Source organism: Ictalurus punctatus, chromosome 18 (assembly GCF_001660625.3).
Source record: "Ictalurus punctatus breed USDA103 chromosome 18, Coco_2.0, whole genome shotgun sequence".
NCBI classification, from domain to species: domain Eukaryota; kingdom Metazoa; phylum Chordata; class Actinopteri; order Siluriformes; family Ictaluridae; genus Ictalurus; species Ictalurus punctatus.
Window position 1 is genome coordinate 220,780 of NC_030433.2, and position 12,087 is coordinate 232,866.

General features: G+C 37.5%; 1 protein-coding gene and 1 long non-coding RNA gene across 4 annotated transcripts; one reads left to right on the top strand and one right to left on the bottom strand.

Annotated features, from left to right (window-relative positions):
* Window positions 1-50: 50 nt before the first annotated feature.
* Window positions 51-2,987, top strand: irf1b (interferon regulatory factor 1b). Of its 2 annotated transcripts, XM_017492510.3 has the most exons (9): window positions 52-205; window positions 688-779; window positions 911-1,010; window positions 1,137-1,348; window positions 1,473-1,584; window positions 1,725-1,844; window positions 1,936-1,961; window positions 2,144-2,276; window positions 2,428-2,987. In XM_017492510.3, the coding sequence occupies exons 2-9, from the start codon at window positions 693-695 to the stop codon at window positions 2,559-2,561; spliced, it is 924 nt and encodes a 307-aa protein (XP_017347999.1). In that variant the 5' UTR covers window positions 52-205; window positions 688-692; the 3' UTR covers window positions 2,562-2,987. The 2 variants fall into 2 exon arrangements, with proteins under 2 accessions (XP_017348000.1, XP_017347999.1); XM_017492511.3 differs by lacking the exon at window positions 2,144-2,276 and having other exon boundaries at window positions 51-205.
* Window positions 2,466-9,583, bottom strand: LOC108278859 (uncharacterized). 2 transcript variants are annotated; one of them, XR_001815415.3, is made up of 2 exons: window positions 9,276-9,583; window positions 2,466-3,445 (listed from the first exon to the last, which is right to left on the bottom strand). It is a non-coding gene; the product is annotated as an uncharacterized LOC108278859 (long non-coding RNA). The 2 variants fall into 2 exon arrangements; XR_008398301.1 differs by having other exon boundaries at window positions 2,466-5,250.
* Window positions 9,584-12,087: the final 2,504 nt, after the last annotated feature.

Here is a 12,087-nt window from a genome sequence, read left to right on the forward strand (position 1 = left end):
AAGTTTGAGCGCGCCTGCATTTCGGTCACACTGCGCATGCGCCGAAAGCTGCCAAATTCTTGCGTTGGGAAAACCCCCAGCTCTTATAAATATAAAGAGACAAGCTCCTGGGCACAACTACACTCAGTAACCGTCAAAGAGAACAGCTCGCGCTAAACCAAGTGGAATACCTTTCTTTTATTTCATTAATCATTCCGGATACTCAGTAAGTACTCCTGCTTTTATAATCCTTGTATATTCGTGTTTGTGCAACTTGAATATCACACGAAAGATACGGACTTGTGTTTGTAAATCTTGATATACTGCATTTTGTGTCACTATTAGATTGTTTTGTTTTTTTGTACTTTAAAATGTTCAACATTACATAGGGCGGTTACATTTAGACACGTACTTAGCTAACGTTTACATTTGTGTTGTACACGCTATTATTTTCTTTCCCGACTTACGTGTATTAAATTACGTGTTTGTTTGTTTGTTTGTTTATCTTTATTGAAGTTATTTTGTTCCGAGTCGATCATTTGTTTCAGCTCTTGTGCTGTGTGAGCGCGCGCGTGTGTGAGAGACTTGAACTGGACTTGATGTATTTTATAAATCATGAACTTGATTTTTCACAAGCTAGGCAGGGTTTTAGGACTGTATGCAAGCATAAGATACTAATTAAATGTATTAATCACTGTGTTTGTCCAGGAACCATGCCTGTGTCAAGAATGCGCATGCGGCCCTGGTTAGAGGATATGATAGACTCGAACTCAGTCTCCGGACTTGTCTGGGTAGATAAGGTAAGGTGGAGGCAGTTTTCTCTGAGCAAATTATTGCATGCTTTTTGACAAAAGGTTTACCAGTCCTGAGGCATTTCATAAATCTATCCGAATAGCAATCAGAGTGTTTTGTGTCTTTTTGGCCTGCTTAGGACAAAAAGATGTTCTCCATTCCTTGGAAGCATGCTGCACGCCATGGATGGGAGATGGACAAAGATGCCTGTCTGTTCAAACAGTGGGCAATCCACACAGGTGAGGAGCCATTCCTAATGTCAAACAAATTTTTGTCTTTTGTTTTAAAAAAAAAACAAAAACAAAAAACAAATAAAAAACAAATAACCTTTTACAAGGCCCTCATAACATTGACTATGCTTGTAGGCAAATTCAAGCCAGGAATCACTGAACCTGACCCCAAAACATGGAAAGCAAACTTCCGTTGTGCAATGAACTCACTGCCAGATATTGAAGAAGTGAAGGACAAAAGCATCAACAAAGGCTGTGAAGCTGTTCGTGTCTACCGTATGCTTCAGGTTGTCAAGAACAAGAGTAAGAGATCATCTAAAAGTCAGGACAGCAGGAGAAGGAAAAAGGTAAGGAGACAGCATGCCGTAGCATCATGGTATCTTTATGTCACAAAGAACAAAGCATGAAAAAGGACACATTTTAAGTATCCAAGCAGTGAAATCAAAGCTGAATTTTTATTCTTTATCAAAGGCGAGGAAGATGGATGCAGACATGTCGTCAACTGAAGAGCACGTTTACACCAACAAACAGCAGCAAGACATGATCACTCAGGAGAACACCATAGACAGCACTGAAAGCATGAGTAAGTTACCTCAACAGCCAAAGATCAGTTCAAATTATTTTGTGAAAGAATTTTATAGATAACACACATTTCTGTTTTTGTTTTTTTTTTGAAGTTGACTCTTGGGTTCATACTTTTTTTCTTGTGACTTTTCTTTCAAGAAACAGCAAGCCCTACCTACGATGTGCCCGACTGCTCGGGTTATGAAGTGGAAATTGGCCCTGACAGCACAAACGATATCTACACTGGGAGGTTCCAGGTTTCACCAGTTCACACAACTGGTAATAAAAGTCAAACAAATTTTTATGATATTTTCTTACTTAATATTCTGAAGTGGCATGGTATTCATTATTTCTTTCTTCTTCTTCACAGAATACGAGGAAAAAGCTATTGTTGAGGTGAGTTTGGCTTTAGTGGCATGCCAAATTTTCTTTCTCTGTTGTGCTTTTTCATTCTCAGGAATACCCTGTTATATATCAAATTATCCATTATTGGCATTTCTGAAATTGTTTGTAAACACCACTGAGCAAATGGTGAGCAAAACCCAGTCAGTTACAAATTCTGTGTTTTGCTTCTGCAGATCACACGGCAATTGGAGCTTGATAGTTCACAGTGGCTACAAAGCAATAGCAGCGGAAAGGGGTTCCTGTGCAATGAAGTAGCCACGACAGAATCTTACCACTGTCCAGAGAGCCAATGGAGTGATACCTCAGGTAAAAAAAATGTTGCATTTAGCTAATAAGTGTAGGATGTATAGCCAGGTTTTCTGCAAGCAGGAGTATTCATCTGATAGATTTATCAAACATCCTTTCATGAAACTAGTTTATATGCCATTACCTCAAAACTATTGTGTTTTTCTTTCAGGAGAGGAGCTTGAGCTACGTTTTTACACAGAACTGATACCAGGACTGCCCAGTGAAGATCTCTTAAACTACACAGATATGTGGAACAGCAGCCCTCACACAACTGGCCTTCCACAAATCAGCTGTCTACTCTGAGATCTTCTCTGATACTCAGCCTGTACATTATCTCATTACCTCACATTCTACGTCTTTCCCTCTGACCATGAAATCAGTCCACAAAATGTCTTGTATGAACTACTTCAGCTTGGTTTGCCATAAAGTGTGAAGTTTTATGCTGGAGGATTATGTTAGAGATTTTATGGTCATCAACGGAACAGTTTTCTAACACGTTGTTCTCAATTGTAAAGGATAATGGCTTGTATATAAACATGTTCATGTAATTTACTGTGACATTTGGCAGGTTCCGTTACCTACACATTAGGGTTTTAAGGCATTTTCCTCTGAAAACTTTATAGGATATCTCTAAAGAATTTTTAAGTTCTTGTGCGCTTGTATGAAAATTCTTCACATGTATATAGTGTATAAATGAGTTTATAATAAAAAAAAAAGTGAAAATTGTAAGTTGCAGGACTTCCATGATTTCACAGTATCATTTCAATATTTAAAGATATGAATTTTATTATTGTATATTCAAGACAATAATTCAGTTTCATTAATAGTACAAAGTATGATCTGGTGTATTCTTCACAATGTGATAACATCAGTATATGTCTTAATTTAACTTGAAAGGCATTCCTTATAGTGAAACATCGTGTAAGGGTGCACACTTCTAAACATGTTCCACTGTAACCACAGTTAGAATATTCTACTGTCTATGAAATTGAATTAATCCTTGGGGCCATATTGGATTTATTCAACAAATACGCTAAAAAAAGTACAATCCACAATTATTAACACAACAAGTAGGGTTTCCACCTCACAGTTCCGGTGTCCCAGGTTCAATCCTGAGTTCAGTTACTGTCCGTGTGGAGATCCCATGTCCCTGAGACTTTCCTCCAAGCTCTTCAGTTTCCTCTCGCCTGTGGCAGAACAGAAAAGCATTCATCCTATCACGGCTGGCTTGTGGTTAGGAACTGGAAGGTAACCAATTTGAGGAGAAAGTGGGGAAGACTCCCCCAAAATATATTTGTAGTTACTGGGTCTTTTGTTTTAATTTTTATTGATTTGTCATTAATATGTGACTCAAATGTGATTCGAGACTTAGAGTCACAACTTACATCAGGCTCTAGACTAAACACTCATAAATTCATGCCTAGATAAAAAAATAAAAAAATAAATAAATAAAGTTGGACTGTCAATTTAAATGCAGTAAATAAGGACAAATTTTTTTTTGCTGTCCGTTAAAGGACCTGCTGCTAATATATTGGTGCCAGATACCACAGCACACCTTCAGCGGTCTTGTGGAGTCCATGCCTCGATGGCTCAGAGCTGTTTTGGTGCACAAGAGGGACCTACATAATATTAGGCAGGTGGATTTAATGTTATTCAGACCAGTGTGTAGCTCACTTATTTATAAGGGGTTTATGTGTGGAGGCTCATCCGTAAGGGCAAGTAAAAGTTCTCATTTAAATCTCCATACATTTTTAATTCTGTTGTAAATACAATGACCTCTTTTGATTAATCATACACAGGACAGATGCTAGATAGTGCATTTGTGCAAATCAGACACTTTTTTTCAAGCACCAAAGCTAAAGGTAAGTATACATAAAGTCAGTGAAAGTGATGAAATTGTCTACATTCCACAGCAATTGTAATCTGGGAATAGACTGAAGGGCAGAACCAATCATGTTTTTCACTGCTCACATTACCAGAGGTGCCACAATCTATGGTTTAGTCATGACATCATTATGAATTTAATCCCTTAATATTATATGCTAGACACCAGAAAACTACACTGTTCTGCTTTTTCAACTAAACGAGTGATCAGATCAAATGGTCATAAAATTTGCCTGGCACAAAAGCCAATTCAATGAAAATGAAAAAAAAAAACGTGATGTGAAAGACACATTTGCTTCTGGAACTTAAAAAAAAAAAGGCTAAAAATCTACTTTAACTGCACTTTTAAAGTAGAGGCCTGAGTGGTTACTGATACTGTTCTACTATAGTGAACTTCAAATATTCATGCGACATTTTGGATTGAAACTGCAGTACAGCAATAACAGCAGACAATAGCAAATACCTTAGCAACAAGCTAGGCAGCAGACAGGAGTAGCGTTAGCAACAACTAACTAATATTACAACTAATGTTGATCATTACCTCCTCTAAACTGCCAGTAATATGGTCAATGTTATAAATTTAACCAAATACTGTGTCTGTATATTAATTTATCTAAAGCCAATACTGCTATAAACTAATTTAAAAGTTAATAAAGTGTACTTTACACTGTTCACAGTGTGTGCAGCCATATACATTTGTCGTCACTCTATAAACACGGAAGGAAATGGTCAATGAGATTACCCTAAACTGACAAGTTGAGGGGGAGTTTTTGGTAGTTTTGCCGGTTATGGGTGGGGAATTACATATTGTAACTTTGCCACAAACACAGCATTAGATGTGTTGTGAGGGAGCAGAGAGAAAGGGGTGAAAGGGTGTTGGGCGTGCTGTCATCAAACACTGGTGCTTGAAAGTTTGTGAACCTTTTTCAGACTTTTCTACATCTCTGCATAAATATGACTTAAAACATATTCAAATCAAATGTGTCAAAGTTACATCCACAGGAATGCCAGGACCCAAGGTTTTCATCACACTGTCTCCTCTGGCTTGCCTTCTTTCCATAGTGCATCCTGGTGCCATCTCTTCCCCAGGTAAGCAACACACATGCACCTGGCCATTCATGTGATGTAAAAAAAAAAAAAGAAACATGAATCATCTCCATGTTCTGATGCTCATGTTCCCATTGTAGGTGCTTTCAGCAGTGCACAGGGCACTCTGACCAGTCTGTGGCTACACAGCCCCATACGCAGCAAGCTGCAATGCACTGTGTGTTCTGTGGGATCGGACCAGACGGGCTAGCCTTTGCTCCGCAAATGCATCAGTGAGCCTTGGATGCCCATGCACTGTTGCCCGTTCACCGGTTGTCCTTTCTTGGACAGCTTTTGGTAGGTACTAACCGCTGCACACTGAGAACACCCTACAGGACCTACCATTTGGAGATGCTCTGGCCCAGTCGTCTAGCCATCACAATTGGGCCCTTGTCAAAGTCGCTCAGATCCTTACACTTGCCCATTTTTCCTACTTCCAACACATCAATTTTGACAACTGACTGTTCACTTGCTGTGTAATATATCGCATTCCCTGACAGGTGCAACAAGATAATCAATGTTATTCATGTCACCTGTTAGGTTTTAATGTTATGGCTGATCGGTATGTGCTGGCTTATTTCAATATATGTGTTGGTTCATTCTTGAAATCTGGAATATGGGATATTTCTAAACCTGAACATTGCCATGTATGCGTGCTTCCCAATTTACTCAATTTTAGCTTACATCCCAAGTTACTCCACTATATTAACTGGTGTTATTAAATTGTAAAAATATGGCAGAATATATTACAACAGAAAATAATTCAAAGCAGAATATAATAACAAAAACAAGGTGAATTTCGAGTATGATGGCTTTTAATGTGCATTACATGGTTGCGTGCTTGATTTACAGGAAATGGCATGACCTTCCTCTACAAAATGTTACTCCCAACCCCAACTCTGGAATCTCAACCACTGCCAGAGTGACATTTTACACATTCATTATTCGTTTCCTGGGTTTAATACCAGCTTTATTTTTTATGTTTATCAGGAATGTTTTTGGTCATCAAGTCTTCAAAGCATTTCATTTATAAGGTGTAAGTTCAGGTAGCTACTCTGCAACTCTGACTGAGTTGCAACATAAGAACTGCAGTACAATCACCAATTTATACAGAATGTGTCAATGTTATGGTAATTAAGCTACATAAAAAATGACATGTACAGAATTTATCAGTGTAGCTTTCATTTCATTACATTTATATACAGACAACTGGGAAATAATGTCAAGGACACTTCTAAATTCCAAGGTTCCACAGACCTGTCCCTCTGTCACACAAAAACACACACACACACACACACACACACACACACACACACACACACACACACACACACACACACACACAAACAGATTTGTGCCTTCAGAAGAATCACACAGGTTAAATAACTCAGAGATTGGTTGTTACCACCTGTTACCTCAAACACATAAACATTACCAGCAGTCAAACCTAAATTTAAAGTTGGAGCCAAGTGTAAAAAACAACTTTACAGCTTCTGTGCAATGCACTGTACAGTGGTACTATGCTGTCCTGCACTTTTATTTTTTTACCACTCATGCCAAGGATTTGATTGCCTGATATCAACATTTTGGTTAATTATTATGCTGGTAATGTGTCACCCCATGAACATTTGTTTCTCTTTGATCTCATTATTTTCACATTAAAACCTCTCTACTGAAGGTCTTGCAACATACAAAAAAAACGGGTTCTTATTGCTGCTACAGTGGAAAATGGGCCTTCTGTACGTTTATCATATAAGAGACTTCTAGTCTAGTGTTTATGCCTGCTTTTGCAAAATTAGAAAGAAAGCAGAAAAAAAATCAGAGCAATGCAACATAATATACCATTAATATGTATGATGTCAGAGCATTTTTATAATAGTGTGCTATGTGACGACAATCTTCTAAATATATATATATATATATATATATATATATATATATATATATATATATATATATATATAAGCATGAATAGTATAAAGCATGCAGTGGAACAATGCAATCTGCCCTGATCTCTGATCTTCTTCTAAATGACTATCCTAAATGATCATCTGCAGCTGTAAAGCTGTTCCTTCCCAACTGTCAGAAATTCACATACCACAAGACTAGTGGCTACGCTAAACAGTGCCTGGATTTCTTGTAAATCACGTGACTTTTTTGCAGGCAGCAATACTGCCACATGATCAAGTGGCGTCGCCACTGAGGAGAAATTAGTACATTTACAAGAAACTCCCTTAGCAGAGCTGGAAAGCACCCAGGTTGCCTGGATGTTTTCCCATGACCAGGCATGAAATCCTGTGTTTGTTCATAATGCCTTGATTGGGTTCAGTATGGTGCAATAAATGTAACTGTACACTGCAGCAGAATCTTAAACTGCATGTAGCCTTTACTCATCCAGAAAACAAGGATGGATTATTCATACCTTGCTCATCTAATTTCATGTGGTATATTTAGTTTTTGAAGAGTTATCAGTTATTCTATGTTTATCTATTCCTAGGACATTCAAATTACATTACATTTTAAATCATATGCATTCCCACAACTGTACCAGCACAGAAAAAAAACTGTCATAACAAAAGTTGCAGAATATGTTGTTGTACAAATCAATTGTGTTTGTATATATAAATTATTTGAAATGCTTCTCTACACAGACACACAAAAAGTAATTTTATGGTGCCATAACTGAAATAGGGAGTAGAAGGTGAAGCTATTTAATTGTTCACTTATAGAACAATTTGGTGTCAACGTCATGCTTTGTTGAACTATAGTGCTGGCTCTCAAACAGAATTTAAGGTAAATGTAAGGTATAATGATGAAAGGAACTTTCTAAAGTGCTAAATGGGTTAAGTGGTATTTATAGAACCTGTTGAGTAGCCTCTTTGCTGTGGTAACGCCCTTTTGCATACTATTGTATGTTTGCTAAGAGCATTTCCTCCTCCATAATAGGAAATAATGTACAACCTTGTTAACACTAAAGAAATGGTAATGAAGTAATAGGAGTCTTATTGCATTTGATGAAACCAAATTACAGTGCATTACAGATAATAAATAGAATTTATACAGTATAAATAAAATTAATAATCTAATGACACTGACACTGACTGTGGGAGCCAGCAGAATCACCACATTCCCATTGCAATGTAAGCATTTATTTCAAGTGGATGTCTACATCACAAATGCAGCTACTGACATCTAGTGGCATAATATAGTAGCTCTGAACATTATAGCAACCGCTAAAATTCATTATATGTGACTTCCTGTCACAGAAATCATGTCATATTTTGTCTTTTGTCCAATTATTGTGCAATTATTTGTGAAACAAGGACCCACTTGAACCCCATGGATGATTTTTAAAAAATTTTTTAAACATCTAAGAATTTTCAGATGGTTAAGTTAAAATAAAACAGGAACATTAAACATCTAGGAATGTAAAATAGCAAAGTTTAGGACAAGACTGCATTAATGTGATGTTTGACAGCGTTTGTAGTAGTTGTCACTGTAGTTAAAGCCTGTAGGTCAGCAACAGCATCATGCTATTATAATATACTGTGCAGAACTTCACTTATTTTCGGCATCATCAAAATTATTTCCCTTCTGAAAAATCCAGTCTGACCGGTTTACCTGTTGTCAAAACACAGGCAGATGGAGTTAAGCTGGTAAACAGGTTTTGCCAGCTGGTAAATTATTTTCCAGCTTCTTTAATACTTGACTGAACTGGTCAATAAACATTTGAGCTTTTCTAATTGCCTTGTTATTTTGAATGATCTGTGATAATGCAGTGGAAGTAAATCAGAAACTGTTTTATCTCCGAGCTTTACCAGCTCAGCCTGTTTTAATTTAGCATATGATAGCAGGTTAGACCAAGCTGAATTTCTCAGCAGGATTGTTATAGTCTATATGAATCAAAAGAATGCATTTTCACACTATTTAGCATTCGCAGATCAGATTGAAAATGATTAGGCTAGCTCGTAACTAACATACCACAAAACCTTGCCTTTCCAATCAACTGCAATGGGCTCAACCCTGAGTCACTGTACTTTCACTTACCTCATGGACATATCACCAATCTTCATAACACTGATCGAAAAGGTTATTCCAAATTGTCCAAAATAAAGCTTAAATGACCACAGAAAATTCACGTCTGGATTTATTTTCTTTCTATCGAGCGCTCTTTTGTACTTTTACTTTCACTTTAACATTTAGAACAGGGATCAAAGCATGAAATAAAGTGATTGCATAAGTACGTATGTACCTTTAATATATTTGGAATGGAAATCCAAGGTGCTGGTTTAAGACATGAGTTTAATGGTAACACTTTCCACTAAATGTTCATGAACTGACAATAATTAAAGCATTTAGTAAGGAATAACTCATCAGAAAGGAATTAGTTAGCAAATGAGTGAGTTAACTACTAGACTACTAACATACATTAATGACTAGACTAACAAATTACTCGTAGGTCACTGATGCATGTAGCATTTTTTAAATTAAGTTAATTAAGGCAGTGTTCAATGTGTGAATAATGAGGAACTAATGTGTTAGTAAGTATGCTGCTATTGCATCATCTATGCCAGTGGTTCCCAAACTGGGGTACGTGAGGTGACGGAGGGGGTACGGGAGCGAAATGCTGAGAGTTACTGTTCGTTTAATTCACTAAATAACATTAAAATTCTAATTCATGTTTTTCTCAGGGCCAAAAAAATAAACTTGTGCCCCCTCTAGTGTACAAACAGCAGAATTACGATGTTCTAAAGGTAAAATACATGACATCCAATCAAATGATCCTGTCTTTCACGGTCAAAACTGCATCCACTCACAGTCACGCGTCAGTGCGCATCTTACCGCAGGTCTTTTATCGACAGCACATGGCTATATGATGAAGTAATAGTAATTTCCCATCCTGCACTGTGGCCTACAAACATGGCCGCCATGGACTGCAATTCTCAGAGCACACACATTCACCTTCTCGGAATTACAGTCCATGGCGGCCATGTTTGTAGGCTGCAGTGCAGGATGGGAAATGTAGCAACTGGTTTGCTGAGATATGACAGATATGTGAGTTTCCGTATACCAAGCGTTTGTTTATCATTTCATGTGTTATTGTTTTGATCTTGTTCTCGCCCTCATTCTCGATTCCTGTTTTGACTCGTTTATACCCGTTTGCTGATCACCTGAACTATTGCCTGTTTTTTGACCACGCTATTGTCTTATGGTTTGGATTTGTCTGCCTGCCTCTCTTTAATAAAAGCTCTTATCTGCACTTGCATCCATCCTAACCTCCATTACGTGACACTACTTGCTGATATTGTTATGTTGAAAAAATGTGGAAAGGGAAAAAAATGATCTGCACATATTTCCTACAAATACTGACTGTCATGTAATGGAGGCTGAGACGGAAGCAAGGGCAGGTTAGGTAGTTTAATACAAGAAGTACAAGTCCAAAGGCTCAGACAGAAAACAATAAACAAAGACAGGCAGAGGTCAGGCAATTAGGCATGGTATATTTAGTATCATTGTACTCAGGATGTTTGAAAGAAGGTAAAAAGGTGACTTGCATGAAAAGTTATAAACATGTAATATATTTTTGTGACCAATATATTTTACAACATTGATCGTGTTGTGAAACATGGGTTGATAACCAGTGTCATGGTACCAGTAAAGTCTGATTGGACTGGTTTCGTTTTGTCAACTAGATACTAATCCTATAATCCTGAGTTTGTACCTTCATGGTACAGGCCCCTGGTCTGAGGGAGCCAACTCAGCACCTCAGGACTGTTTTGAGCACACAGACTGGAATATGTTCAAAGAGGTTCTACATACCACAACAATACAGACTTGAAGGAATACACAGCAGGTACAAATTCGCACTGATGAATTTGATGGCATGATGCCAAGCTGAGTCTGAGGCTGTATCTTTGCAATGCTTTGGCATGTTCACACTAAACTTTGTGTGTGTCATTGTCACCTCACACTGAACACACAACATCAATTTGGTGAAATCTATTGGTCAAAAAAAATGTATTACATATTTATAACTATAAAGCATATGAGCCCAAGGTCGCATAGCTCATCCTGCAGTCCATCGTTTATTCCTCCTGAGCTTTGTTCTCCAATGTTCAGCAGAATTTGCCAATGATAGACATGTGCACTAGCGCTTCCAACGTACATCTGTTTAAAAAGTTTCCAAATTGGTGTAAGCTACATATGCACCATATTAGTGGACCCAAAGTGGCCGACTGCGTGCTACCATGCCGCCATCTTGGACCATCTCCAAGATGAGATGTGTGATATTAAAACTGTCATTGTCCCCTTAAAGATTATGCCTGGGGATTCCTCCACAAAGTATCCCTGCAGTGTAATAAATTGTTTGCAATTCTCCGGATTAAAAATAATTGGTCTGTGTGTGTATTACAGACATTTGTGAAATTGATCATATTGAAATATCATTCTGACTTCCTACCTGCCTGCAAATGAGCTGTATAAGGTATATACAACTTCAAATGGAGGGAAAAAAGATGAACATAAAAAGACCAGGCTTGAAAAGGAATTGCTGGAACACCGGATAAAGGTACGCAAAGTATTTGCCTAGTGATGATTATTCTGTCATTCATTATTGAATGGTAAAAAATACATAAATACAAATGTCTTTTTCAATTAGAGGAAATAAAGAAACAGTGAATCACACTTGACTGTTCACTTTGTGTATTCTTCATTTAATTTGAATGAATATTGGCAGATCACATCTCGTACAATGCACCTTCTGTGCTTGGCCCCCTACAAATCCTAAAAATTACCATATGTTAAAACAACAGTATCTCTCACATTTGGTGCTTGGACCATAATCCTTAAAAAAAAAAAA